Source organism: Chlorocebus sabaeus, chromosome 1 (genome assembly GCF_047675955.1).
Source record: "Chlorocebus sabaeus isolate Y175 chromosome 1, mChlSab1.0.hap1, whole genome shotgun sequence".
Lineage (NCBI taxonomy): Eukaryota > Metazoa > Chordata > Mammalia > Primates > Cercopithecidae > Chlorocebus > Chlorocebus sabaeus.
The window spans coordinates 96,886,028-96,913,311 of NC_132904.1; the positions used below are offsets into that span (position 1 = coordinate 96,886,028).

General features: G+C 36.1%; 1 protein-coding gene and 1 pseudogene across 1 annotated transcript in view; both read left to right on the forward strand.

The window, feature by feature from the left end:
* The window catches only part of CNTN5 (contactin 5), a 1,322,079-nt gene extending 1,295,541 nt beyond the window's left edge, over positions 1–26,538 (forward strand). The window contains exons 22-25 of the mRNA XM_038004871.2: positions 7,395–7,581; positions 8,025–8,137; positions 18,012–18,180; positions 23,753–26,538. Of these exons, the coding sequence (XP_037860799.2) occupies positions 7,395–7,581; positions 8,025–8,137; positions 18,012–18,180; positions 23,753–23,856 (573 nt within the window). The 3' untranslated portion in view covers positions 23,857–26,538. The remainder of the gene's footprint in view (positions 1–7,394; positions 7,582–8,024; positions 8,138–18,011; positions 18,181–23,752) is intronic.
* LOC140708650 (replication protein A 32 kDa subunit pseudogene) lies at positions 3,731–4,903 on the forward strand (annotated as a pseudogene).
* Positions 26,539–27,284: the final 746 nt, after the last annotated feature.

Below are 27,284 nucleotides of genomic sequence, written 5' to 3' on the forward strand. Positions count from 1 at the left end.
AGCACTGATAAATGAATTCAGCAAAGTTTCAGCAAACAAAATTAATATACACAAATCAATAGCTCTGCTATACACCAACAGCGACCAACCTGAGAATCAAATCAGGAACTCAACCCCTTTTATGGTAGCTGAAAAAAAAAAAGTACTTAGGATTATACCTAACCAAGTCTGTGGAAGACTTCTACAAGGAAAACTACAAAACACTGCTGAAGGAAATCGTAGATGACACAAATTGAAACACATCATGCTCATGGATGGGTCGAATCAATATTGTCAAAATGACCATACTGCCAAAAGCAATCTAGCCATTCAATGCAATTTCCATCAAAATACCACCATCATTCTTCACTGAACTAGAAAAAAAAAATCCTAAAATCCACATGGAACCAAAAAAAAGCCCATGTAGCCAAAGCAAGACTAAGCAAAAAGAACAAATCTGGAGGCATCACACTGCCTCACTTCAGACTGTACTATAAGACCATAGTCACCCAAACAGCACAGTACTGGTATAAAAATAGGCACACAGACCAATGAAACAGGATAGAGAACCCAGAAATAAAGCCAAATACTTACAGCCAACTGATCTTTGACAAATCAAACAAAAATATAAAGTGAGAAAGGATAGCCAATTCAACAAATGGTGCTAGGATAATTGGCTAGCCACATGTTGAAAATGAAACTGCATCCTCATCTCTCACCTTATACAAAAATCAACTCAAGATGGATCAAAGACTTAAATCTAAGACCTGAAACCATAAAGATTCTAGAATATCACATCAGAAAAACCCATGTAAACATTGACTTAGGTAAAGACTTCATGACCAAGAAACCAAAAGCAAATGCAATAAAAACAAAGATAAATAGATGGGACTTAATTAAACTAAAAAGCTTCTGCACAGCAATAGAAATAATCAGCAGGTTAACAGACAACCCACAGAGTGGAAGAGAATCTTCACAATCTATACATCCAGCAAAGGACTAATACCAGAATCTACAAAATACTCAAACAACTCAGCAAGAAAAAAATACACAATCCCATCAAAAAGTGGGCAAAGAACATGAATAATTCTCAAAAGAAGATATGTAAACTGCCAGCAAGCATATGGAAAAATACTCAACATCACTAATGATCAGGGAAATACAAATCAAAACCACAAAGTGATACCACCTCGCTCCTGCAACAATGACCATAATCAAAAAATAATAGATGTTGGCATGGATGTGGTGAAAAAGTTACACTTTTACACTGTTGGTGGGAATGTAAACTAGTACAACCACTATGGAAAACAGTGTGGAGATTCCTTAAAGTACTAGAAGTAGATCTATCATTTGATCCAGCTACTCCACTACTAGGTATCTAACCAGAGGAAAGGAAGTTATGATATGAAAAAGATACTTGCACATACATGTTTATAGCAGCACAATTAGCAACTGCAAAAATAAGAAACCAGCCCAAATGCCAATCGATCAATGAGTGGATAAAGAGAATGTGGTATATACACTGTGGAATACTACTCAGCCATTTAAAAAAAAAAAAAAAAAAAAGAATGAAATAATGGCTTCGCAGCAACCTTGGTGAAATTGTAGACTATTATTCTAAGTGAAGTACCTCAGGAATGGAAAACTAAACATTATGTGTTCTCACTCATGTACAAGCTAAGCTATGAGGACGCAAAGTTGTAAGAATGATACATTAGACTTTGGGGATTCAGAGGGAATGGTAGGGGGTGACAAGGGATAAAAGTTCTCGCACTGGGTACAGTATACACTGCTTGGGTGATAGGTGCACCAAAATCTCAGAAATCACCACTAAATAACGTATCTATATAATCAAACAGCACTGGTTCCCAAAAAACCTATTGAAATAAAAAAATGGAAAACTAAAAATTAGAACTTTTTTTTAAAACCTGACAAGTAAAAAAAAAAAAAAAAAATTGATAAGATGATGTGTTGTGCATGTGTAGTGGTCAGGGAGATATGGGAGATCTGTGTACCTTCCTTTCAATTTTGCTGTGACTCTAAAATGGCTCCAAAAAAAAAAAATTTTAAGAAGTATGAAAAATTGGATAAGCAAAGACAAAATCATAGGAAGAACTACTCAATGATTTTATGTGACTGAATGAAAATTTAAAAGTAGGGGAAAGTTCACAACTCACGCAGTAATCAACAGCTGCATATGACAGAACTCATGAGTTTGAGATTTCATAACTTCATGAAACTGCATTGTGTGACATGACTATCATAGAATCATCACACCAGAAAATCAAATATACTATATGCACAGTTAAAATAATTATTATCTTGAAGAATCAGCTTTGGAAAAAATGGAGTGTCTACTAAGAAGAACCATCCTTGGTCAGGCATAGTAGCTCACACCCGTCCAGCACTTTGGGAAGCCGAGGCTGGCGGATCACTTGAGGTCAGGAGTTTAAGACCAGCCTGGCCAACATGGTGAAACCTCATCTCTACTAAAACTACAAAAATTAGCCGGGCATGGCGGCAGGCACCTGTAATCCCAGCTACTCGGGAGGCTGAAGCAGGAGAATTACTTGAACCCAGGAGCTGGAGGTTGCAGTGAGTTGAGATTGTGCCATTACATTCCAGCCTGGGCAATAGAGTGAGACTCTGTTTCCAAAAAAAAAAAAAAAAAGCCATTCTCCTTATTTAGGTTAGTCTCTGTACTCTCCTACAGGTAGTAGATGAGTCAGAATTCATAATTCCTGTCTGCCACTAATAATAATATTATGTACATTATAATTTTAAATAAAAATAATTTTTGAGAGATAAAAATCAGAAAACCAAAATAATATGAAGGATAAAAAATTATACTTACAAATAATAAAAATCAGAAATGTTAAAATATCAAGAAACAATGGTTCAAGCAGTTGAACAGCAGGGAAGCTCTCTAAAAATCATTTGCAAGCCTGAGAGAAGTACTATTTTCTCTGTTATATAAATAAAGATGCAGAGATTCACTGGTTAACTGACTTGTCCCATTATATGTGGCTTACAAATACCAAAAGTAAAATTCACATATAGACCTTCTGGCTTTACAACTTTGGAACCCATAATCTCCTTTCTGAGGTCTATTCTGGGAAATTAATCTAATATGTGGAAAACAGGGTATATGAAGACTTCCATAGCAGCATTTTAATTAAAGGAGCAATATGAATATTTCCATGGCAGCATTTTAATTAAAAGAGCAATAATTAGAAGCTATCAAAATGTTTTACAGTACAACAATGGTTAAATAATATGTGGTACATAGGCATATGATATAATGTTATTTTAAAAATAAGAAAATATTTATATATAAGAGAACGAAAGCAGGACATAAAAAGTATAATTATTTTAAATATATAAATAATATAGGAAGTGATACACAAAGAAAACAATTGTATGAAGGTATTAAAATGATAAGCTGTTTTCTAATTTTAATTATTGATGTCTTTTTAATGGTTTTAATTTGGTTTCAAGTGATTTTACATAGAGAGTTTAAAGTTCATGGGTTGTTGAAATCTACATCTGAGGAAAAACTAAATGAAGAGTAGGTTCAACCTTAGAAAGCGCGTGTGACTTGTGAATAGTGTGTAACCTCAATTCCAGCTTAAAAATCACTAAAGGAGAGAAAAGTGACTAGAGTGGTATGGCAGCCCCCCGGTTCTGGGGTGTTCTGCAATTTCACCAGACCTAACCTTTCCGGCCTCTTCCCCGAAGAATCACGACCTACATGTGGAACAGTGGATTTGAAAGCTATGGCAGCTCCTCATAGGGGAGTCGGCGAATACACACAGTTCCCAGGAGGCTTTGGATCACGGGCACCTTCTTAAGCAGAAAAGAAATCAAGAGCCCAAGTATAGCACATTGAACCCCACACTGTATCTCTGATGCTTTCTGTCACTTTGGTTGATGAAGTGTTCAAAATTGGCAGTGTTGAGATTTCACAAGTCACTCTTGTGGGGATCATCCGACATGCAAAGAAGGCTTCAATCAACATTGTTTACAAAATAGATGACACGACAGCTGCACCCATGGACGTTCACCAGTGGGTTGACACAGATGACACCAGCAGTGAAAACACTGTAGTTCCTCCAGAAACATATGTGAAAGTGGCAGGCCACCTGAGATCTTTTCAGAACAAAAAGAGCCTGGTAGCTTTAAGATCATGTCCCTGGAGGATATGAATGGGTTCACCATACATATTCTGGAAGTGATCAATGCACACATGATACTAAGCAAAGTGAACAGCCAGCCCTCAGCAGGGAGAGCACCTATCAGCAATCCCGGGAGTGAAGTAGGGTACTTTGGTGGGAATAGCTTCATGCCAGCAAATGGCCTCACTGTGGCCCAAAACCAGGTGTTGAATTTGATTAAGGTTTGCCCAAGACCTGAAGGATTGAACTTTCAGAATCTCAAGAACCAGATCAAATGCATGTCCGTATCCTCAATCAAGCAAGCTATGGATTTTCTGAGCAATGAGGGGCACATCTATTCTACTGTGGATGATGGTCGTTTTAAATCCACAGATGTAGAATAACTGGAACTAACTGGGCACCTGAGATATTTTACAGCTGGACCTAACTTCACAGTCTATTTTCTCCAGTTGTGCATATGTTTGGCCAGTTGGCTTCTAGAAGTCAGTTTCATCTACAAAAGGTCTCCACCGACATCCTTTGAAACTTACTGCTCTTCTGTTTTGTTTTGTTTGAAGCTCAGAAAGAGATGGGCAATTGACAGGGATGCAATCAGGGTGGAATTTCTTGAGGAAGTTATAAATAAGCTTGTTTCATACTAACATAATGCAAATATCTCTTTTATAAATGAAAATGTGCTAACCCTTTCCCCAACAGGGGGAACAAAAGAAAGTCCCATCAGTCAATTTGTCCACCTCATGGTGAAAGCTTGCCCCTCCTTTAGGGAACTACATCAGAAAGTTACCTACCAATAACACACTCCATATAAAATATCAGAAGAAATGAAGAGGCTAAAGTAATTTAACATTTATAAAAACATACAAAAGACGAGGAAAAAAATGTGGCTAATTACTGTGGTCTTCATTTCATAAAGGTCTAGTTGCAATTTGTAACTTCCTTCCCCTTCTTTCCATTTCTTGTTCCTTTTGCTTTCAGCTAGCACTGAGGTTGGTTGTGGTCCTTAATATGTCATGGTAATCAAAATGTTCATTCTTGAGATCAGAGCCTATAATGACTTCCTATGGTCACCACTGGAAGAGGCAATCCTAGACATGTTCCAGAATGTCTCCAAATTCCAATTAAACTTCTCACTGCCCACAGAGTATAGCAGCACCATTAGCACCCTTAGCTGATAGAGAACCTGGAAAACATGTTTGACTTTCTAGACTCCACAGTACACAAAACACGAAGGAGGATGAAATGGGTCCAGTAATGTACTATTTTCACCACAGTAATTAAGTTGGGGGGGGGCAGAATTACTCTCTTATGACCTTCACCATAGTAATGCAGGATTTTTCTCAGCCCCTTCATCAGACTTGTGACAGGGGTGGCCCCATTTACTTGGCCTGCCGCATTCAAGTCTTTGTGGGAGGAAGCACATGAATAAGCTCGATGTGGGGCCCCACAGCCAGAACAGGCGCGCATGGATAAATGCAGGATCCTGCCAGCCAGTCCAACTGCTGGCAGGAAAAATCTCCATGTAGGGCCCATGGTAGTGCCCAGGTGTTGCCAGGTGCCTGTGACCCCTAAGCCCCAGAGGGAATGTTAACAGTGCTCTCTTAGCTCTGCTGTCCCCAGACAACTGTGTGTGAGAAGCTCAGCTGACAGAAGCAAGCTCTGTGTGGGGCCTGCATTGGTTCCCAGGTGAGAGTGTCTGCAACCCTGACACCCCAGAGGGAGTGTTACAGTGCTCTCTTACCTCCACCGTCCATGGATGGCTGTGTGTTAGTAGCTCATCTGACAGGAGCAAGCTCTGTGTGGGGTCCACAGCAGTGCCCAGATGAGGGTGCCTGTGACCCCGAAACCCTAGAGGGAGGGTTACAGCACTTTCTTATTTCTGCCATCTGTGGACAGCTGTGTGTTAGCAGCTCAGTTGACCCCTTGCCTTATCACATGGGGCAACTACCCTCCACTGGTGAGGGCAAAGGGCTGGTGTGACAGACTTTCTGAGTACCTGCACTCAGTGGGCCCTAAGCTCTTGTCTGGTATCCAAGAAGAATGAGGTCACATGGACGAACTGAAGGATAGGGAAGGTGGAGAATGTTACTGAGCAATGAAAATGGCTCTCAGTGGAGAGGGGAGCTGGAAAGGGGATGGGAAGGGCAGGCTGCCTTCCCCAAAGTTAGGTCAAGCTGTCTTCCTGAGGTCAAGCTGTCTCTCCTCTGAAGTGCAGCCCTCTCTCATCGCTTCTGACTGATGGTGGGATGTTTTTATTCACAGGATGGTGGGGGTGGACCATAGGTAGTTTTGGAAAAGGTAAGATTTGATTGGTAAAAAGGCATTATTCAGAAAAACAAATTCAGAAGAGAATGGGCAAAAAGGAATAGAAATTCTCATTTCAGGCAATGGGTTTCAGGCTTCTCAGTTTGAAGGTGCAGTTTCACTGGGAACCCATTCCTGTCTGCCTAGAATTTCTCTGCCTCCTGCCTCTATCAACAGTAACAAAGTAGAGGGGAAAAAGCTACTCTTTGTTGCATTGATAGGTAGTTAAGTTCTAGTGCCTGAACAGAATAAAGCTTTAGCTTAATTGTGGGACAGTCATTGAGTCTCACAAAGGGATCGAGTTTGCTGAAGCCAGTTAGCATAAGCTCCTAACCAGGAAAGATGATCTCAATGCATAAAAAGGGCTTTGACAGAAAGCTGTTCCTTTCTGCCTCCCTCGACCCTCCCTACCACCAGATCCTGACAATGCTGTTTCTCTACATTCAAACCACTCCAGAGTATCCAGTGTTCTGCTACCCCTTCTCCATTAAACTGATACAGCTTGTGTGATTCATCTTTATGTGAAGCTCAGGAGGAAATATTCAGATGCCACATACTCAGATAATTCATTTGAAGTTTCATGGTTTTGAATGGTAAATTGTTCTGATGACCTATGAGAGAAAAGGACTCCAATTTCTTGGAATGATTCTTCTTTAATGTCAGGATGCATTTGCACTCCTTCATGCCACCAGACTACAAGGTAGCAGCTTTGGTTGTTTTTTTGAGTATTGCTGTAGTGCTGCAATTTACACAGATGCAAAACAGACAGTAATTAGGAATGTATTTTGGCCTTATTAAGAACTGTTAATTGGGTGATATAGGAGTGATTTCTTCCTATGAGTGGACTCCAGCAACATCCAAAAAAGAGAAAAAATTCAAGCAGCCACAAGCACAGAGGAAGCTTTAAAATTAACCTGCCATATGACAATTTGTTGACAGGTTGGTTACTGGAAAGACATGGAACAAGAAGATGCAGCAGAAACAGTCAAAACTAGAGGGAATGAGTCTTTCGTCATCCTAACAGGATTAGAAGGAAATACGTTATATCACTTCACAGTGAGGGCTTACAATGGAGCTGGATATGGGCCACCTAGCAGTGAAGTGAGTGCAACCACCAAGAAATCCCGTAAGTGACCTGGGCTTTTTGTTTGTTTCAGACAAAGGGGAAACATCTTATAACATTTCTCAAAGCCATGTGAGGCGCATAATAAGCAGAGTCAAAGGGGAGTTTTGATTCATAGTCTTGCTTCAGTGCTTAGATCTGAATCCTAAAACTAGCTCAGAAAATTTCGCATTCAGAGTAGACAAAGGTTATCTTCCTGTGAAACAAGGCTAAGCGATTTTGACACAGAAGGGAGATAAAAGGATTCAAGTTCAAAAGCTCAGTAGAGTAGCTATTAAAATGACACTTCTGGAGCAAAACCCTCCTTATCAGACTCTAGCTGGAAGGAAGCCTAGATTGCCAGCCAACTACTAAGCAGGAGAAAACAGTGAGAAACTCACAAGGAATTAAATGAAGAAATGTATTTAAGAATCCCTGTTGGTTCACTTTCACTTTTTATTTTGCAGCCCCTAGTCAAGCACCTAGCAACCTCAGGTGGGAACAACAAGGCTCTCAGGTTTCTCTGGGCTGGGAACCCGTCATACCATTAGCCAACGAATCTGAAGTTGTGGGTTACAAGGTCAGTATTTCTTCACTCTTTGGCATAGATACTCATCTCTGAAATTGTTATTATGAAGATGGAAAATTAATAAGGCATAAGAAGACCCATTAACAAACCTATTTTTTCTCAATCATTTTCTATCTGTATCTTAGAAGGATAGCCTTCCTAAAGATAGAGAAGCCAAGGTAGTCAAAATTAGTTTCAACTGCACAAGGCACAGAAAGGGAAGGAGTAGGAAAAGTAGTGAAAATCTGAATGTAGTGTGAAGATTACTCTGTGAAGCATGATATTAGGACCAGCAGAATTTAGGCAGAGAATTCTGGCATATGCCTCCAGGAGACTAATTTTGCTGGCAGCTGACAAATACAGGACCATTTCATTTTAGGGGAAAGACTTTCTATTAGCAAGCAAACAGAAGAAGAAAAGAAAAATGCAAGGACCAGAACACTAGATAGAAAACAAAAAATCCAGGGAAAGACACAGCAAGCTCCAAAACAGACCCAACATTTACATACAGTCATTCTGTTATGTGACAGTAAGATCTGGAAATTTGATAACATGTGCAGTTTGTTTTTGAAAAATACCTCTGTTACCTGATTTTTTAAATATATGTGATCTATGTATTGAATTGGCTTAATTTCAAATTCTTGTTCTATAATGTCAGATTCTGTTTGTTGCATTAAACTTCACACAGAATCAGTAGTTGAATATTCACAATATTTTTAATGTAATAAAATATGTTAAGTATAATAGTTTAAAATATTTCAGTGATAATATTTAGACTGGAAGGTATCATTATAAGTGGTTTTCAACTATCAGAGATGGTAACACAGTATTCAACATATAAAATGCTAAAATTTGAGGAGCTAAAAACCGAAGTTATAAATGTAATATTTTAAATTAATTTCCATTAATATTATATTACACAAACTAGCCTTTGTTACCTACTATAATCAGATCACAGACATATGCACACGCGCACACACACACACACACAAATCCATCAGTAATGCTCGGGAATATTGAATTTGATCTTTTGCAGCGAGGTCAGTTGGGTCATTTTCTATACCATTCTCTTACTCCTCTCTTTCTATACCATTCCCCAAAAGACCATATCCTCACAACTTCTCCTCTTAGGCAAATATACTGTTTAATGCTTAGAGATAGCAGTTAGGTGAGACATATGATAGACCATTCAAGAATCAATCTAAAATCATTAGAACTATAATGAACCATATCCCAAACTAGAGAAGCAAAGTAAAATGCAAGAGAAAACCAGATAAACATGTATGGTCAACTGGAAGGCTCATAAGGTTTAAGTACCTTTCAAGTGAGAATAGAGAAATACCATATAACTAGAAAAATACTCGATTGAGCTTGGGCGTAGGGATCCCAGGCTGGGTGCCACTACTCTTTGTTCACATTTGACACCTCTATCCCAGTCATTGTTCTTACTTTTTATATATAACTGTCTCCCCAAACAGACTGAAGTCCTCAAAGGCAATGACTTTATCTTATTTCTTGTTCCTAATGTTTCTAGAATGGATGAATAATGTTGGCCCAGATAGAAATGTCTTATGCAGTTATTTATGTATGTGTATTATCAAATATGTATTTTTTTTTCCAGCATAACCTTGCCATTTGTTGTTGTTTAGAGGAAAAAATATCATTGGCCACTGATTTAGATAGACTTCAGCTCAAATCCTAGTTGAGTAATTTGAGCAAGTTGTTTAAACTTTCTCAGTTTTATTTTATTAACTTCACAAATGTCTAAAATAGCAATAATAATACAAATTATACAGGATTTTCTAAAGAAGAACTTGTATAAAATGCTTGGCATGTAAAATGTTCTCATGAAAAAACAGATACCGTTTCTTACTGTTATTGGAGGAGCATGTCTCATTAGGTAAAATTTTTAAAATTTTAACAAAGAAACTGATCTTGAAAAGTTGCCTCCAGTTTCCTCTTAATAAAGATAACACAAGTCACGTTGGAATACCTTGTTGCTGGGGGAAGAATCACTAGCATAATCCATTTTCAATGTATAAATTAATGACAAGTAGGCACACATTGCCCAAGATATTTTTTCCCTTTTATTTCTTGAAATGGTTGCACTTTCTTATATCCCTGAGAAGGAAGAATTGATTCTTATAGAAGGAGTCTCCTGATAACAAATGGAATAAGACCTCAAAATCTTCTCCTTTGCAACTAAACCTTATCAGAACCTTTCTGAAGAGTGGGATAATCCCCACTGAGAGAACGGCTGACAGGAAGGGCTCCCTGAGGGAAAGGGGACTTCAGACTGGACTGGGCTTAACCCAGAGTTTGGATTCTCCTCAGACGGCGGTTTTTCACAGGGCAGCCAAGGATGAAAGCTCCTCCTGACACAGACCCAATGGGACAGGAATATATATTTAGAAATAATAGCTGAGAACATAAACTAAAGAGCTATAACCCAGAGAATACAAGCTTGGAGCCCCTCTTCTGAGTATGATGTTGAAGGGAGCTACTGCACCCTTGGCAAGGATCCCCACACAGTAGTTAAAGAACTATACCATCCAGAGGTGCACACTAATATAGAATGACCAGGGCTGGGCATGATACTCAGAAGGAGAAGCCTTTTGTACTAAGAATCCTTTTGATTCCTACTACATCCCCAAAATTACTGCCAACCACGAGTGGCACCACTATAATAGCGGGCCACCTCTTCTTAAGCACAATGGGTGTCACTTACAAAAATTAATAAAATAGGGACATAGGACACTAATCATTTCTCTTTCCACAAGGTCATTTGAGGCAGGCTCGACCCGTTAAGACTGAACTTGCCCCTAGGATTCTTGGAACATTTGAGGCAGAAGACTTCTTGCTAATTGGGGAAAGGGAGAGTTTCCATAATTAATTGGAATATTAAAAAGGGAGGTCACTTAATCTTCACGCTGTCTTTGCAAACTACTTCACTTTTGCAAGCAGGAAGGATCAGTGGAAATGTTTATTGTGTGTAGGTTTGAGGCTGAGAACTTGGGATTAAAGCCTGAGGTTTAAAATGCAGGGATTATATATTCCATCTTTTACGTTAAGTCCAGTTTAAGGTTGAAGAACTTAGAAAAGTATTTATCTGGGAGACTTCTAGGTTGTGAAAGTTATTAAAACATAATAAATGTGGAGGAAAAAGTGGATTTTTTTGCCATATACTCAGTTCATAAATAATGTAATAAATGATTCTTTGAGTTAAGATGCTATATACAGAATACACATTCTGATAAAAATGTACTACAAACTGGATCTTATAAAAATAGAGACTGGTGGTTATCAGAGAGCAGGAAGGGGAAAGGAGAGTGAGGAACAAAGAGAGGTTAATCAATGGGTACAAATATACTATAAGATAGAAGAAATAAGATCTGGTGTTTGATAGATCAGAAGGGTGATATAGTTAATAATCTAATATATACTTAAAAATAGCTAGATGAGAATAGTTTGAGTGTTCTTAGCATTTAAAAAAGATAAATATTTAAGGTAATGGATAACCCAATTACCCTGATTTGGTCTTTACACATGATACAAATGTATCAAATTATCATATTACCCTGAAGATATGTACCTCAGTGTGTATCAATAAAAAATTTAAAAAGTAAATCATATAATGGAATGATACAATGCCCTTTAATCTTTAGTAGTTGAACTCCTTTCAGGCAAATAAATGTGCATTGATACTTCTAGGAATTTTAAAATTTATTTTGCCATTTTCCATGGAATATAAGAACACTATAAAAATGTATATCAGTACATTATAAAATTATAAAGCTTATATTAATAAAGTCTTGAAAAGTAAACTATAGAAGTAGCATAAAACAGCAGAGTTCGACATTTGAGCAACCCATTGTCTAAGAAAGCATTGTCTTAGTCCTTTTGTGCTGCTATAACAGGTATCTGGGACTGGGTTATTTATAAAAAATAAAAATTTACTTCTCTCAGTTCTGAAGGCTGGGAATGCCAAGATCAAAGCTCCAGCAAATTCTGTGTCTGATGAGGGTCCAATTTTGGTTTCCACAATGGTGCCTTGAAAGCTACATCATCCAGAGGGGAGGAACACTGTGTCCTCACTTGGCAGAAGGCAGAAGGGCAAAAGGGCCAACAGCCATGAGAAGCCTCTTTTACAAGGGCATTAATCCTATTCATGAGGGGAGAAGTCCTTATGATGTAATCACCTGTTAAAGGCCCACCTCTGAATACTATCACATTGGCAATGCCTGGATTTTGCAGGGGACCTATTAAAACCATAGCATCATAGATCTTACTTTCTTACCCAATTTCAGACATTGAGGTGTCAGCAACATGTATAACTACCAGATATTACCAGAGAAAGATGATAACAGAAATTTTGTTAACAGATGTTAGGAGAAAAAAAAAAGAGGTCTCCCTACCACAAAATCTTGTCAGAGCCTTCAAAAGTGACCAAGAATATCATGAAAGATAGATGGAATTGAACCATATATAACTGCCAAGTAGGTAACACATTAAAATTGAATTCATTCAGATAAATATTAAGCAGTACCTAGTGGTGAAACTTTTCAGATTTATTTTTGAGATTGTCTAAGAGATCCTGGGCTTCTTGGAATTTTGCTTAAGAAATTCAGATTTAACAGCAATAATTTCAAGATATCACACCTTCCATTAACAAGTAAGGAACAGAGAGACACATAGAGAACCAGCAAGATGTTGGAAAGGATTATCTGTTGCAGACACCCCTTATTGTACCAAATAATAATACAAATTATTTCCACTCAAAATAACTTTTCATTTGAGAAGTTGAATCCAATTTGGTAATTTATTTAGCATATTTATGACTTTTCCTCAGGTCAGTAAACGTGTCACTTTATTTATTCTGTTGTATTTACATTTCCCAATTCAGAATCAACTGCCTATTTTATTAACACATTATTTATAAATGATTGGGAAAGTGAAATAAAAACTTCAAATAAAAGTTTTCCTACCCTGACTTATTGTTTTCAAATAAAAGTTTTTAAACAAATAACATTTTATTTATACAACTCCTATAATTTGGGGTCTCTATCTAGAATCCTTACTAATTGTAGCACATGTTGTAAGACTCACCATTACTGGTGTTACTAAAGAAATGACAAAAAGAAACATATGGACTAAAGTATATTCAGCCATAATTTTTAATGATCTTGAAAATGGAAATTTTTTTTTCTTTACACCATGAAAGTACTTTACCCAGATTATAAAGTAAAACAACCATTTTATCTCCACCTTATTTTCTTCACACAGACTTATGCTTGAGTGAAAGGGAAAATAAAACTGAATGTTCAGGGGCTATGCTTTCACTTCAGCAAATGTCCCCTTCCCCACAAACAGAAACTGTTATCCCTTCAGAAAATACTCAAGCAGTTAGAAAGAATTCAGGACCTCAGGCTATAATCCAAGTGAAAACTATTAGTTTTTCAAGTCTATATCTAGAAAATAGCCTTTCCTAGATATACAACCCCTTCACCATATACCTTCTCTCACCCACCTTTACTTTTTACCTGTTTACAAAGCTGGGGCAAATAGAAGAAAATCAGGCCCAAAGTTTATTAGTTATTACACAATCCATCAATACTGTATTAGTCCATTTTCACACTGCTAATAAAGTCATACCCAAGACTGAGCAATTTATAAAAGAAAGAGTTTTAATGGACTCACAGTTCCACGTGGCTGGAGAGGCCTCACAATCATGGTGGAAGATGAAAGCAATGTCTCACATGGCAGCAGACAAGAGAATAATACTTGTGCAGGGAAATTCCCCTTTATAAAACAGTCAGATCTCATGAGACTTATTCACTATCATGAGAATAGCACGGGAAAGACCTGCCCCCGTGATTCAATTACCTCCCACCAGGTCCCTCCCAAAACGTGGGCATTGTGGGAGCTATAATTCAAGAGGAGATATGGGAGGGAACACAGCCAAACCATATCAGATAGAAACAGAGGTTCTCATTTGTTTATGCAACTGAGATATCAGCTGAGCTTCCAGATTCCTGAGATATATGTACACTTGGGTTGATACTGTTTTACATACCCACTGGAACTTTGAAGCCCTTCCCTGTATTTCTCCAGCTTCTTGGGAACTGTAGTCTATAGCCACTCTAGTCTCTGATTTCTTCTATTCTGCAGCTCTTCCTTCACATTTTTTTTTTTTTTTTTTTTTTTTTTTTTTTTTTTTTTTTTTTGAGATGGAGTCTTGTTCTGTCACCCAGGCTGGAGTGCAGTGGCCAAGTCTCAACTCACTGCAAGCTCTGCCTCCCGGGTTCACACCATTCTCCTGCCTCAGCCTCCCGAGTAGCTGGGACTACAGGCATCCACCACCACGCCCGACTAGGTTTTTGTATTTTTTTTTTTAGTAGAGACGGGGTTTCACCGTGTTAGCCAGGATGGTCTCGATCGTCTCGATCTCCTGACCTCGTGATCCGCCCATCTCGGCCTCCCAAAGTGCTGAGATTACAGGCTTGAGCCACCGCGCCTGGCCCCTTCATCTTATAGTCACTCTAAATATGAGACTCAGCCTTCTTTTCTGTGTTTACCTATCATCCTCATTTACCTATCATCCAAGTTAAGTCATACATGAGTCTTTTTAAATGAGGTTCATTATAGTATCCTCTTTACATTCATTTATGCCTGAAATTTTTCAGAATTTTAAATAATTCAAACAGAAATGGTTCATGTCATATCCAGCATATATATGAAGCAGACTTTTTGAAAATGCCGGGGAGATAGAGTTAGAAAGGAACAACATACAAGCAAACATCTGCAAAGGGCCCAAAAGAAAGTCTTGTCCTTATAACTGTGTTCAGCCAACCTTCATGCAGTGACTTCTCACTGAAACTGTGTCTCCCAGCTTCTATTTATCTAACTTCCATTGTCGTACTGACTCCTTCCTACCCATCTCATTGTGACTGAGGCTGTAGATTCCTCACCCTGTTTTATGAAGGGCAGTTGTACCCATCAACTCTTTCCAAGATGCTCAGTAGAGGAATAGGCCTTTCTCTAATATGAGCCATCCTTCTCAGGAGTACTTTGGGTATAACCAGCAAAACTTTATTCTATTATATGTTTAGCACACTCACCTCAATATTCTACTACCATCAAACATATAGAATAGCCATTTCCAGATCAAACTTTTGAGAATAGCAATACCACATTTTCTATTTAGGATCATCTCTTTGGATAACCCACTGCTCTCCGTTTTGTTTTTAATACCAAAATTTGAGAATAGCCTTGACACAATATATTACACAATTTCCTTTATACATAAACATAGCTGTCATTGCAACTGTCAATCTATGAATGTCCATATTCTCTAAGAACTCACTGGACTCCTTACTGTCAATAACTATTTTTTACATGTCTTGATAACTCCTTAACCTTCTCATAGTTCTCATTCTCATTCATCTTTTCTAAATCAGGATTTTTAAATGAGCCAATATTCTCTAAAGCACTGAAGATTAACTATTAATTTAATGTATCTTTTCACTTAGTAGATCTACATATATGTTTAGCACTCCATCTCCCTGGATATATTGCTAAAAGGCCACACTTAATCTCAGACTCCTTTTGATACCACTGATTTTTTTCCCTGTCTTTACCTTTTAATCCTAAATCTCAACTGATCCACAAATTTTTCTTCAACTCTAGAACATTAGATATGCATTGCTGGATGTATTTTTCTTTGTTATAAGAATTGTAATTTATTGAATCATAATAACAGTGTCCTCTAAAATAGTCACTCTCCTGCCAGTCCTCACCAATTTACATACTTTCCCATTCCCATAAATTTGCTTTCTAATTACCTCACATGATCAGAATTCTAATTCATCACGATGCTCCATGCAAAATCAAAAGCATAAATACAGATATATTTGTCACATTTTAAGACAAAAGCTGCTTAAGGCATCCTCCAGGAAGTGTTCCCGATTTCCCCAATCTTGACTAAGTAACCACTTTGTGCATTACTATAGCATCAAATATATTTCCCACTGCAATACATATCATGCTTCATTGCATTGTTTAGACTTCAGTATTAGACTATAAATGCCAGAAAGATCATAACCATGTGATCTTATTCTATGATGAATCTCCAACATGTAGCACTCATGCCCGGCCTGCATGAAATGTCCAGTAAATGTTTGGTGATACTGTTATCAACTTGCATTTACACTGAGACTATAGCATCCTTTATAATAAGGATTTCAATAGATGCCATTTTTGCACATCACACTTAAATGGAGAATTCACTTCCCTCCCAAGAACGTGAAGTAGATTTAAAATTAAATGAAAAAAAAAAAAAAAAAAAAAGGAAGTGAAATGGAGGGATCGTTTATTACTAGAATTCAGAGGGATCAAGTACACGCAAGCTTCAATATGTGGAAATACTCTTTCTCTAAAGAATTGTTTGGGTTTTTTGTTGTAAGTTAATTCAAGCTCAAAACACATTTTCCATAAGAAAAGATGTGTCGATTTTTGTCTAATTTCCCAAGTCAGTTCATATTGTATGATGTACTTGAAATACCAACCCTTTAACGGTGAATAAACAATGATGGCAACAGAAGGAGTAGCTTTCTCTTATTAAGCTTATCACGCACCAGGTCCTGTGCTAGGTATTCTATATGCACTTTCTCATTTTACTCCCCTAAAAACCCTAAAATTGTTATTATTATCTCTACCATACAGTAGAATAAATTGAAGTTACAAAAGTTAGTAACTTGCCCAAATTTTCCCAGCCAGGACGGTATAGGAGATTTCGTTTTCTTTTGCTGTGTTTGTAGGAAGTTGTTTTGTATCCAGATCTGTATGAATACAAAGCCATTTATCTTTCCATTACACACTTATAATACCAATTATGAAAAAGCACAAAGAAGAATGAACCTGAATAAAAACACATTTAAATACATCTTAACTACTGCTACTTGACTATTTTTGGAGGCACATGAGTAATAGTACAATATAGTAAAATAGCTCTGAAGTGATTATCAAATATAAATCTTCTGATGAGATTTCTACCCTAACTAGCCACATGGTCTTGTATGAGTCACCTAAACTTTATGGATGTCATTTTTTAATATGTAAACAAAGGATTATCCTGTGCCCTGATTTGTAGTTCCAAAATTCTGTTTTCCGTGCATGCATGTTTAATTATAATACCACAACAGATGTCTAAAAAGCTTTAGCCTTGCTATACAATGTATCCAAATGCTGATTTTACCAAAAAGCAAACCACTATAAAAGTAAAAATTGAAAAAATAAAATTTTCACTTTCAAATGTTTCCTACATTGTTAAGGATTTATTATTTATATGTTTAACAAATTTTCTCTTTACTCCCTTCAAGCTATTTGAAGATGAGCTTTCTAAACTCCCTTACAATATTGTTCATTTCAATAACCAAGCATAACAGACTCTCCATGATCTGCCTCCTCTCTCCCTACTTCTCTAGCCTCATTCCTCACTATTCCGATATATCCCCTCTTCATTCCCTACCCTCATGCCATTGTTCCTTATTGCTTAGATGTAGTTATTCATTTTATCTTATCTCTTTCTGGAATTCTCCTCCCTTTCTCCAAGTGGTCCACTCTATCATATTTAAATATGTAGTTCAGACATCACTTCCTCTGGAAGGCCTTCACTAAACCCCTAGACAAAATTAAACTCTCTCCTGTACCTCCATGGCCCTTTTGTATACTTCTACTGCAGTACAATGCACATGCATTACATTTGCTTGTGTATCTGTCTAAACTGTAAGTTTCTTGTGCTTATCTCAGAATGTGATGCTCAGTAGGTAGTCAATGTGCATTTGTAATCTTTCATATCAAATGTCTAAACCTCTGTTGTTACTCATAGGTTTTTTATAGGCAAGAGGGTCACAGCAACAGCCAAGTTATTGAAACACAGAAACTTCAAGCAGTAGTACCACTCCCAGATGCTGGAATCTACATTATTGAAGTTCGAGCATATAGTGAAGGAGGAGATGGAACAGCTAGTTCTCAAATTAGGGTACCATCATATTCAGGTGAGTTTTGACATAGTAGGTTTAATTTGCTGACAACCAATAATTACAAGATGGTATGAAACTCATCAAAATTGAGGATATGACAGATTTCATGGTTCAGAGATTTTGAGGGGTGTCTCCTCTCTGATTTTTATATTATCTTCCGATTAATATGAACCATAGTAATCTGCTGACAATTGTAAAATTTCTACAAATCTAGAAAGGAGCTGACATTTTCATTAGAATGTACTGATTTATGAAATGTCCTTGCCTATCCTGGTCTCAAGTAGTACCTTGCTGACCATTTGGTTTTTGGAGTATGGCTTTTAAACTGATATTACACTGGTTTTGACATACCTACATTTCTGTTGTTTTGATTGCCTTTATTGTTAGAAAATAAGGAGTTTAAAGGGAAGCTTTTAAAATTAAAATTTGGTCATATTTATTGATTTCCAAACAAATTATAAATTTTATTGAACATTATTATTAGCAATATTAATAACTGCTAGCTTTCACTGACTTTTATTATATGTCAGGCATGGTCAAAAGTGCTTTACATACATCATCTAATTTTAGTAACAATCATATGAGATAGGTGATATTTTTACTGTTTTGTAGAAAACGTTTAAGTAACTTGCCTAAGACCACGCTATTATAAGTTTCAGAACCAGGATAAAGACCTGGGTATGATTGTTTCCAAAACTACGTATCTTCACCACCACCATCATTATTATATAAGCAAAGGAAAAACTGATTAAAGGAAGCGAGATTTTGGAAATTTAGAATAAAGTAACCATTTCGTAGAGGTAGTCAAAAAAAAGCAGCAAAAGATTTAGATATGCAAATTTCTGATTTTAAAAGTATTAGACAATTTTATGAAAACATTATATAACATTTTCTCATTACAATTAGTGGGTAATTAGGAACATCATTTGTTTAGCAATCATTCCCAAGCAGAATTATCAACCTACAGAGAAGTGTCCCGTCATGCTCTGTATGTGGCCCTGTGCCATTTAACTTATTCATCAACTTGAAATCAGACCAGAGGCATTGCTTGTGATTTCTTTTATGCCACCATGAAATGGGAGATAAGTATAGTGTAGAAAAGAATGAAACAGACTGGAACTTTGAGGAAAAGCTATTGACATAATACTTGATAATTTTTTTTAACTTTTTAAGTTCAGGGGTACATGTGCAGGTTTGTTATACAGTTAAACTTGTGTCATGGGGTTTTGTTGTTCAGATTATTTCATCACCCAGGTATTTACCCTAGTACCCATTAGTTATTTTTCCTGATCCTCTCCCTCTTCCCAACCTCCACCCTCTGATAAGCCCTAGCATGTGCTGGTCCCCTCTATAGGTCCATGTGTCTTCATAATTTAGCTGTCAGTTATGATACTTGATAAGTTCTCACATAAAAATACAGGATAAGGAACATTATTGATAATTGATAAGATTTGCATACCTGTAAATTAGATATTATATCAACATTAATTTCATTTTTTAAAAAACTGTACTGTGGTTATATTGTTAAAAGCCTTATTTTTAGGAACTATACATTAAAATATTTAGAGGAAAAGGTGCATCATATCTGCAATTTCATTTCAAATGTTTCAGAAAAATGGAGGTATGTATAGAAATAATAAAGCGAGAATGATAAATTGTCAATATTTAAGGAATCTGGGTGAATTCCTTAGTCTCATGACTTTTCAGTACACCTAAAAGTATTTTTAAATGACCAGTTAAAAATACAAGACATAAGATGGGAGAAATCTGACTTTTTCAGAAATTCTGGTGAAAAGATTTAAAAATTTAAATTTTATTGTGGTCACATGAAAATGTAATATGCTTTATGATTCATTTATGAAAGTATAGTTTCAACAGCAAGAACAGTTATAATGTCTCTGCATTAATTATTTCACAACTGAACTGTTCAGATGAGGGAGCTGAATTTTCAAGAGCATCTTAAAAGACTATTTCCTGAAAAGCAAAATATACGACAACCTTCCTCTTGCTTCAGCACGTCAAATTCCTAGACAGCAATGCAGTGAGCATTTACTGAGGCCTCATCGTGTTCCTGGCATTAAACTAGGTGTTTTCTATATATTATTTTATCTTTCTAGTAATCTTTTGTGGTAGGTATTTTATTCTTCTCTGACTCTCTAAGGTTACTTTCAACTCTAACACAATCAGATTCTATAGTATTATCTGAATAAGATCAGCCTCAACCTTGGAAGTACTTATGATATCTTAATTCTACCATTGATATTTTAAATTGTAACTTCTATGCCAAGAAAAAGATTATCAACTTTTATATTTCAGTTAATAACATTTTGGTCAGTGTAACCCACTTCCTGAGTTTCAATAGAGGAAACTCTTACACTATTGTCTACCTTAGACTCAGACCCTGAGTCATGATTGGTTTCATTTTTATCATCTTGTGAAAACCAAACACTTAAGATATCGAATGACTTGCCCAAGTGAAACAGCTAGTTAGTTTTATAGCTGGGGCCAGAACTTAGTCTAACATTGTTCTTTCTGTTGTTTTGTGGGGTTGTTTTGCTATATCAAATTAATATATTTTAGCTTTGTAGATTGTATTTGGAATTTGAGATACAGACCCTACTTAGCATTCTGAAAGTGAGATATTATTATAAAAGTGTCATGTAAATTAAGATGCACCCACTCCCAATAGCTAGAAAGAATGTTTTCACATTTTTTATTTATTAAGCATGCCCAGACAACTCCAGTGAGTCTTGTCATCTTGCCTTTCTTATAGCTCACAAGTGGCTATATGCTTCACAATAACCCAATTTTGTACAAGTTGAAATATATGCAACATTCTCCAATATGTTGATTGATAAGTTCTAGTAGTGTATTAGCCGTAAAAAATTTCAAAGACTTACTGCTTTTTGCATTTGTGTGTGCATGTGTGCACACACGCATGTGTGTGTTTACCAAATTATTCTCTGGCTCTTAAGCATCAGGAAAATAAATTCAGACTCTATCTTTGCAACTAAAATTACCCCCCAAATCCCATTACACTCAGTCTAGCCAGAGAGGATTACCTTGACAGAAGATTTCAGCAATTGGGTAGTAGATTATATTATTATTATTAGGGTTTTAACTAAAGCCAATCATTGTTTTAAGAGAGAAAATACACAAGTATCTAAATCCACTAATTCCTACCTCAATTACTTTAAGCAAGTTTACAGTCTTTCTAAGCCTCAGCTCCATCTGCAAGAGGGGAATAAACAATTGTATTTACCACATAGGAATGTTACGAGGATCAAATAAGATAACATATATAAAAGGCTTTGTACAGTATGTGACATACAATAAGCGTTTATTAAATAATCAATTATGATCATGATGCTTCAGAAGGCTTCTGGCTTGAAGAACCACTCCTGAAGTTAATATCTAAAAGTCATTTCGTTTATGCTTATGTAGGGCTATTAAAACTACCTCAGACTAATCAACCTGGGATCAGTCAGTTTAATCCAAAAGCGATTCTAATATATTAGCTGCATACAATGTTTTAGTCTCATAAAAGAACCTCTCCTGGGTGTAAGAAAGAGTGATGAAAGATCACCATGTTTTGCGAAGTTTGGCATGAGAACCTAGAATTTAAGCTCACTCAACTGAAATAGTCAATCAAGGACACATCAATAAATTCAGTAAATAAAATAATGTTATTAGATTTTAAAATTTACTAGAGTTATCATAGTCATGTATTTCTTAATGATGAGGATAAGTTCTGATAAATGCATCCTTAGGCAATTTCACTGTGTGAACATCATAGAGTATGCTTACACAAACTTAGATGGTATAGCTTACTATAACACCTAAGGCATATGGTATAGCCTATTGCTCCTAGGCCATAGACATATACAACATGATTCTGCACTGAATACTGTAGGTAATTGTAACACAATGCTATGTGTGTATCTAAACATAGAAAAATTACGGTAAAGATACAGTCAGTATAAAAGATAAAAAAATGGTGTACCTCTATAGGACACTTAACAGGAACAGAGTTTGCAGGGTTTTAAGTTCTGGGTGAGTCACTGAGTGATTGCCAAGTGAATGTGAAGGCCTATGACTTTATTGTACGCTGTCGTAGACTTTATAATCACTGTATACTTAGGCTATATTTATATTACATTTATAAAAACAATTTTTTCTCTAATAAATTAAACTTAGCTTACTGTAACTGTTTTACTATATAAATTTTTTAAATTTTTTAACTTTTTATCTCTTTTGTGGTAACACTTAAAATACATACATAATACAGATGTAAAAAACATTTTCTTTATATCTGTGTTCTATAAACTTTTTAATATTTTTATTTTATATTATTTGCCTTTTAAACTGTTTTGTTAGAAACTAAGACACAAATATACACATTAGTGTAGGCTTAGCGCTAGGTCAGACTCATCAGTATCGGTCTTCCATATCCACATCCTGTCTCACTAGAGGGTCTACAGGGGCAATAATACGCATGGAGTTATCATCTCTTGTGATAATAATGCCTCCTTCTGGAAGCCCTTCCGAAGGCCATGCCTGAAGTTGTTTTACAGTTAACTGTTATTCTGTAAGTAGGAGTACACTAAAATAATTACTAAAAGAATAGTAAATACAGGGCCGGGCTCAGTGGCTCACGCCTGTAATCCCAGCACTTTGGGAGGCCGAGGCGGGCGGATCACGAGGTCAGGAAATCGAGACCATCCTGGCTAACACGGTGAAACCCCGTCTCTATTAAAAATACAAAAAATTAGCCGGGCGCGGTGGCGGGTGCCTGTAGTCCCAGCTACTCGAGGCTGAAGCAGGAGACTGGCATGAACCCGGGAGGGGGAGCTTGCAGTGAGCCGAGATCGCGCCACCGCACTCCAGCCTGAGCGACAAAGCGAGACTCCATCTCAAAAAAAAAAAAAAAAAAAAAAAAAAAAAAAAAAAAAAGAATAGTAAATACATAAGCCAAATAACAGGTATCATTTATTACCATTATCAATTAAATACTGTACATTATACGTTCATATAACTAGAACAGGTTTAAGCCAGCATCACCACAAATACGTGAGTAACGTATTGAATTACAATGTTATAATTGCTACAACATTACTAGGCAATAGGAATGTTTCAGTTCCATAATGATCTCAGGGAGCCACCATCAAATATGTAGTCCATGATGGACTGAAATGTCATTATGCAGCTCATGACTGTAAATTAGGAATTCATATTGTCACAAGCTTTTGTTATTTTTGCTCCATTTTCCGAACTGTGCACTATCAAAATTATTTTATTTTTATATCTGAATTTGGAATATTTTCATCATTGGTGAAAATTAAATCTCCTGATTGGATGTATTTGTTAGACATGACATCACCTTTTCAATACAATATCTCATATATCCTCGTCCCTTCTATATAACTTGGGAACCTCAGATAATGTCTGATTTTATAAATACAAAGAACACTCTCATCAGAAACAGGACCAATCTTGCACTCATTAGTCTTACATACTAAAAACAATTCTGGCCTAGCTCAAGCAAAACCAAAATAATTTGCTCCATTTGATGCTTCTTTTTTCACAGGTGGAAAAATCACAAGTGCTCAGTCGACCCTTCACACTCTCTCCACATCTTCATCATCAGTCACGTTGCTCTTGGCATTGATGATTCCTTCAGCCTCCTGGTGAAAACTACTGACTTAATTTGCTTTTGTTCGCTTTAGCTTGATAACACCAGTGAATAGAGTGTAGTGTAAGTGAAGAACCAGGATCCTGAGATGAGCTTGAGCTTTAAAAACTTGGAACTATATACATGGTGAACTTACAGGAGGTTAGGGGGGAAATATTACTTATCCATCAGGTTTCTCTTTGGTTTTTGTAAATGGAGAGGACAGTTCTTAGTCCAGTAAAAATATGCAGATTGTATGTAATGAATTTTTGTAAGCAAAGGTAATTTCTGTCAAATGTATTCTTTACTTTTTTAATATGTTTGGATTTTATTTTATATCTATGACTCCGAGTGTGTGCCATCCATTTGTTAAGTAACTGGCCTTTAGCAGATCTGTTTTAAGACAAATGCAAAAGTGAGAATGAAAAGTTTGCTTAAGACTGAGTTCAGTGTTTTTCATTTTCCCTTTGGCGGAATATCTCAATTTCCAAACCAGCAGGAAATATGAAAAATGCTTCAGTGATGTGGTCCATTATAAGATAAGTACACAAAAATTTTCTTGAAAAATATTGTATGATTGCATAGTGAAATAGCAAGATTTGTCAATATGCTATTCTATATGCACCCCTAGAGCAAGTTATTAGGGTAGGGAATAAGCCATTTACATTAGTGCAAGATAAATAGAAACTGAGTCCAAATGAATTTTAGTGCTATTGTTTTTCATAAAGTACTATGTTATCTAGCAGCAAATATAATAAATATTTATTTTTAATAACAAAAGATGGTTTAACATCACCAAAAAATATGATCACTAAAAACTGCAGACATGCTGCCACGGGTGCTAACTTAAAAATGAGAAGAGTATGGGACACAGCGTTTCCATTTCTTTACCTACTGCCAAAGCAGATGTTGAATTAGGTCCAAGGTTTTCTTCTAATTGCAAAATTTTGCAAAAATTTTAAGGACAATGAAAATGTGTTGTGCAAATAATTATGCATAGTCTGTAGATTAAAATGGTTCAAGCATAACAAATAAATTTTGATTTTTAAAAACAGTTCCATGCATCACATACCACTGATAAAATCAACTAGTAAAATAAAGACAGTCTCTCTTGGATAAATTGAATTTTTAATTAAGCTGTGGAAACATGGCATCAGTACAGGGATTCAGCTAGTCTAGCCAGCTATGCACTGTTTGATTCTGTGGCTTGGGAAGTAATCCTTATTTGCTATTTCGAAGAGTCAACTTGAGCCTGAGAGATCTTAGAGAGTTGTTGGAAAATGAGATGAAAATTTTCTACTTGAAGATATCTTAAAGAAGTTCTAACAAACATGAGAATGTGCCAGAGTTGGCATCAGACCCATGCAAATGCAGGAAAGGACAGTTACTGCAAAGTCATATGCCAGAGAAGAGCCTGGAAAAATTATGGTTTTATAGGTGATGTTAACATGAGAACAAAAAATAGTTTTATAATTTTATATGCTTTAAACTTGTTAATTGTATTTGCTTCATGAATAACAAGCAAAATGAAACAATATGGAGCTCCAATTGCTAGCTCTCAAGGTTAATCCTTGTAGAATCAGAGGAGTGATTGAAGTTTCTGTTCTCAACATCCTAAAATAATAGTTTCAGAGACACAGGAAAAGTCTATATGTAGCTTACATATTCTCTTGGGGGAAAATTATGTAAGACACCCTAAACTAATAAGAAATGAGTTAAAAGAAAGACTCGGTCAATAGATATTATAGTAAGTACTACAGATGGTAAATATTTAAGCCTGTAAGTAAGTAATTATGACCAAGTAGCCTTTCTTGAACACCTCCTTTAAAGTGGGAGAGGCTGGACTTTGGACTTTGCAAAAACAGGGATGCTAATTGGTTAGCTGACAAAACATGAGCTCTCCCAAGTATAGTGTAACTTTCATGAATGAATTGTGCATCTGGAAAAAAAAAAGGCAGAAAGAATATTTTTAATGCAAAATAATTTTATGTATTTCATGAATCAAGCCATTGTCTTCATTTTCCATGGTGATGTAAACCAGATTTAGTGAAGGACTTTAAGAATCAACTTCTTACTTACACTCTTAGAAAGCAAAGCCCAGTAAAATATTAAACAAATGACAAATTTAACCAATATTGTTAATTAGCTGACGGATGGTACATATCTGACAGAGTATTTACACATAGAATGTCTGATGTTGTATTCTTACAGGAATCAGAGATATGGAATGTTTTTACTTAACATACACAGAATACGTATTTTGCATCATAAACCTATTTAGAAAACAGGTTTTCAATGTTTATGTACTTATGTGCTACATATCTGTTACTTTGTAGAAATCAGAAGAGCATTCTTATCAAGGTACATTATTTTTCAGCTGCAGTACTGAATTATTTCTTCTATGGGATAGTAACCACAGTCTTAAATCACTAAAGAGACTGTATTTTTGTATAATGTCAATTGAATATGAAGAAAGCAACAGTCCTTATAATTCGAAATTTCATGAAAGCAAAAGTTTTGCGTACCCAAATGAAGGTACTGTGGACTCCATGTCAAACTGTTAAATATACTGTGTACGATCTGTATATATACTATATATAAGGTATATACCATGTGGAAGGCACAGTCAAATAATAGTTCTGTGTACTGTTCTTGTAACATTAGATCTTTTTAATAAATAATTCTCTTTTTATTGACTTTTATCTTTTCTCCTGTCAACTATATGAATGACATTATTTATTTTATGCAGAGCACAGAATGTCAATGATTATGGTCTGATTTTAACACTAAAATATCATTATGTTATGCTGTTATGATTTTAGGTTCAAAAATCTCCAGAAATATCCATGGAAGACCCAACTTGAAAATTTGAAGCTATATCAAAAAATAAAACAAGAAATGAAGCAAATACAGATGGGATAAGTTCAGGGTTAAACTCATTATTTTCTTTTCAGGAAAAGAGACTACATTAAGTCAGTTTCATGAATAATTTACTAAATGCATACTTCTGCTTTTATTATAAACAGTTAATCCCAATCTATTCTAGGTACAATTCTCATAGGCATTGACTCTTTTTTTGTCCCTTAACCCCATTATACATCTCAACTATACCAATAATCACATTATAATGATTTGTTTTAAATGCTTCTCTCTAACTATCCATTTACTGGGATTGCCCAGGGAAAAATATATTTTTCTTGGAATTTCTCTCACCAGTGTCTAGCACAGTACCTAACACATATCAAATGAGCAATACATTGTCAGCCTTAAAAATTTCCTTTGGAATGAACTCCCCAAACCTGGGTAATCATCCAACACAGCTGGGAACCCCTATCTCCAAGTTCTGATTCAGTAGATCCAAGACTAGGAAATCCTTGTTTTTAAAATCTTCTCAACCACAAAATAAATCAACTCTATGAAAGGAAATTCGGCAATATCTAGTAAAATT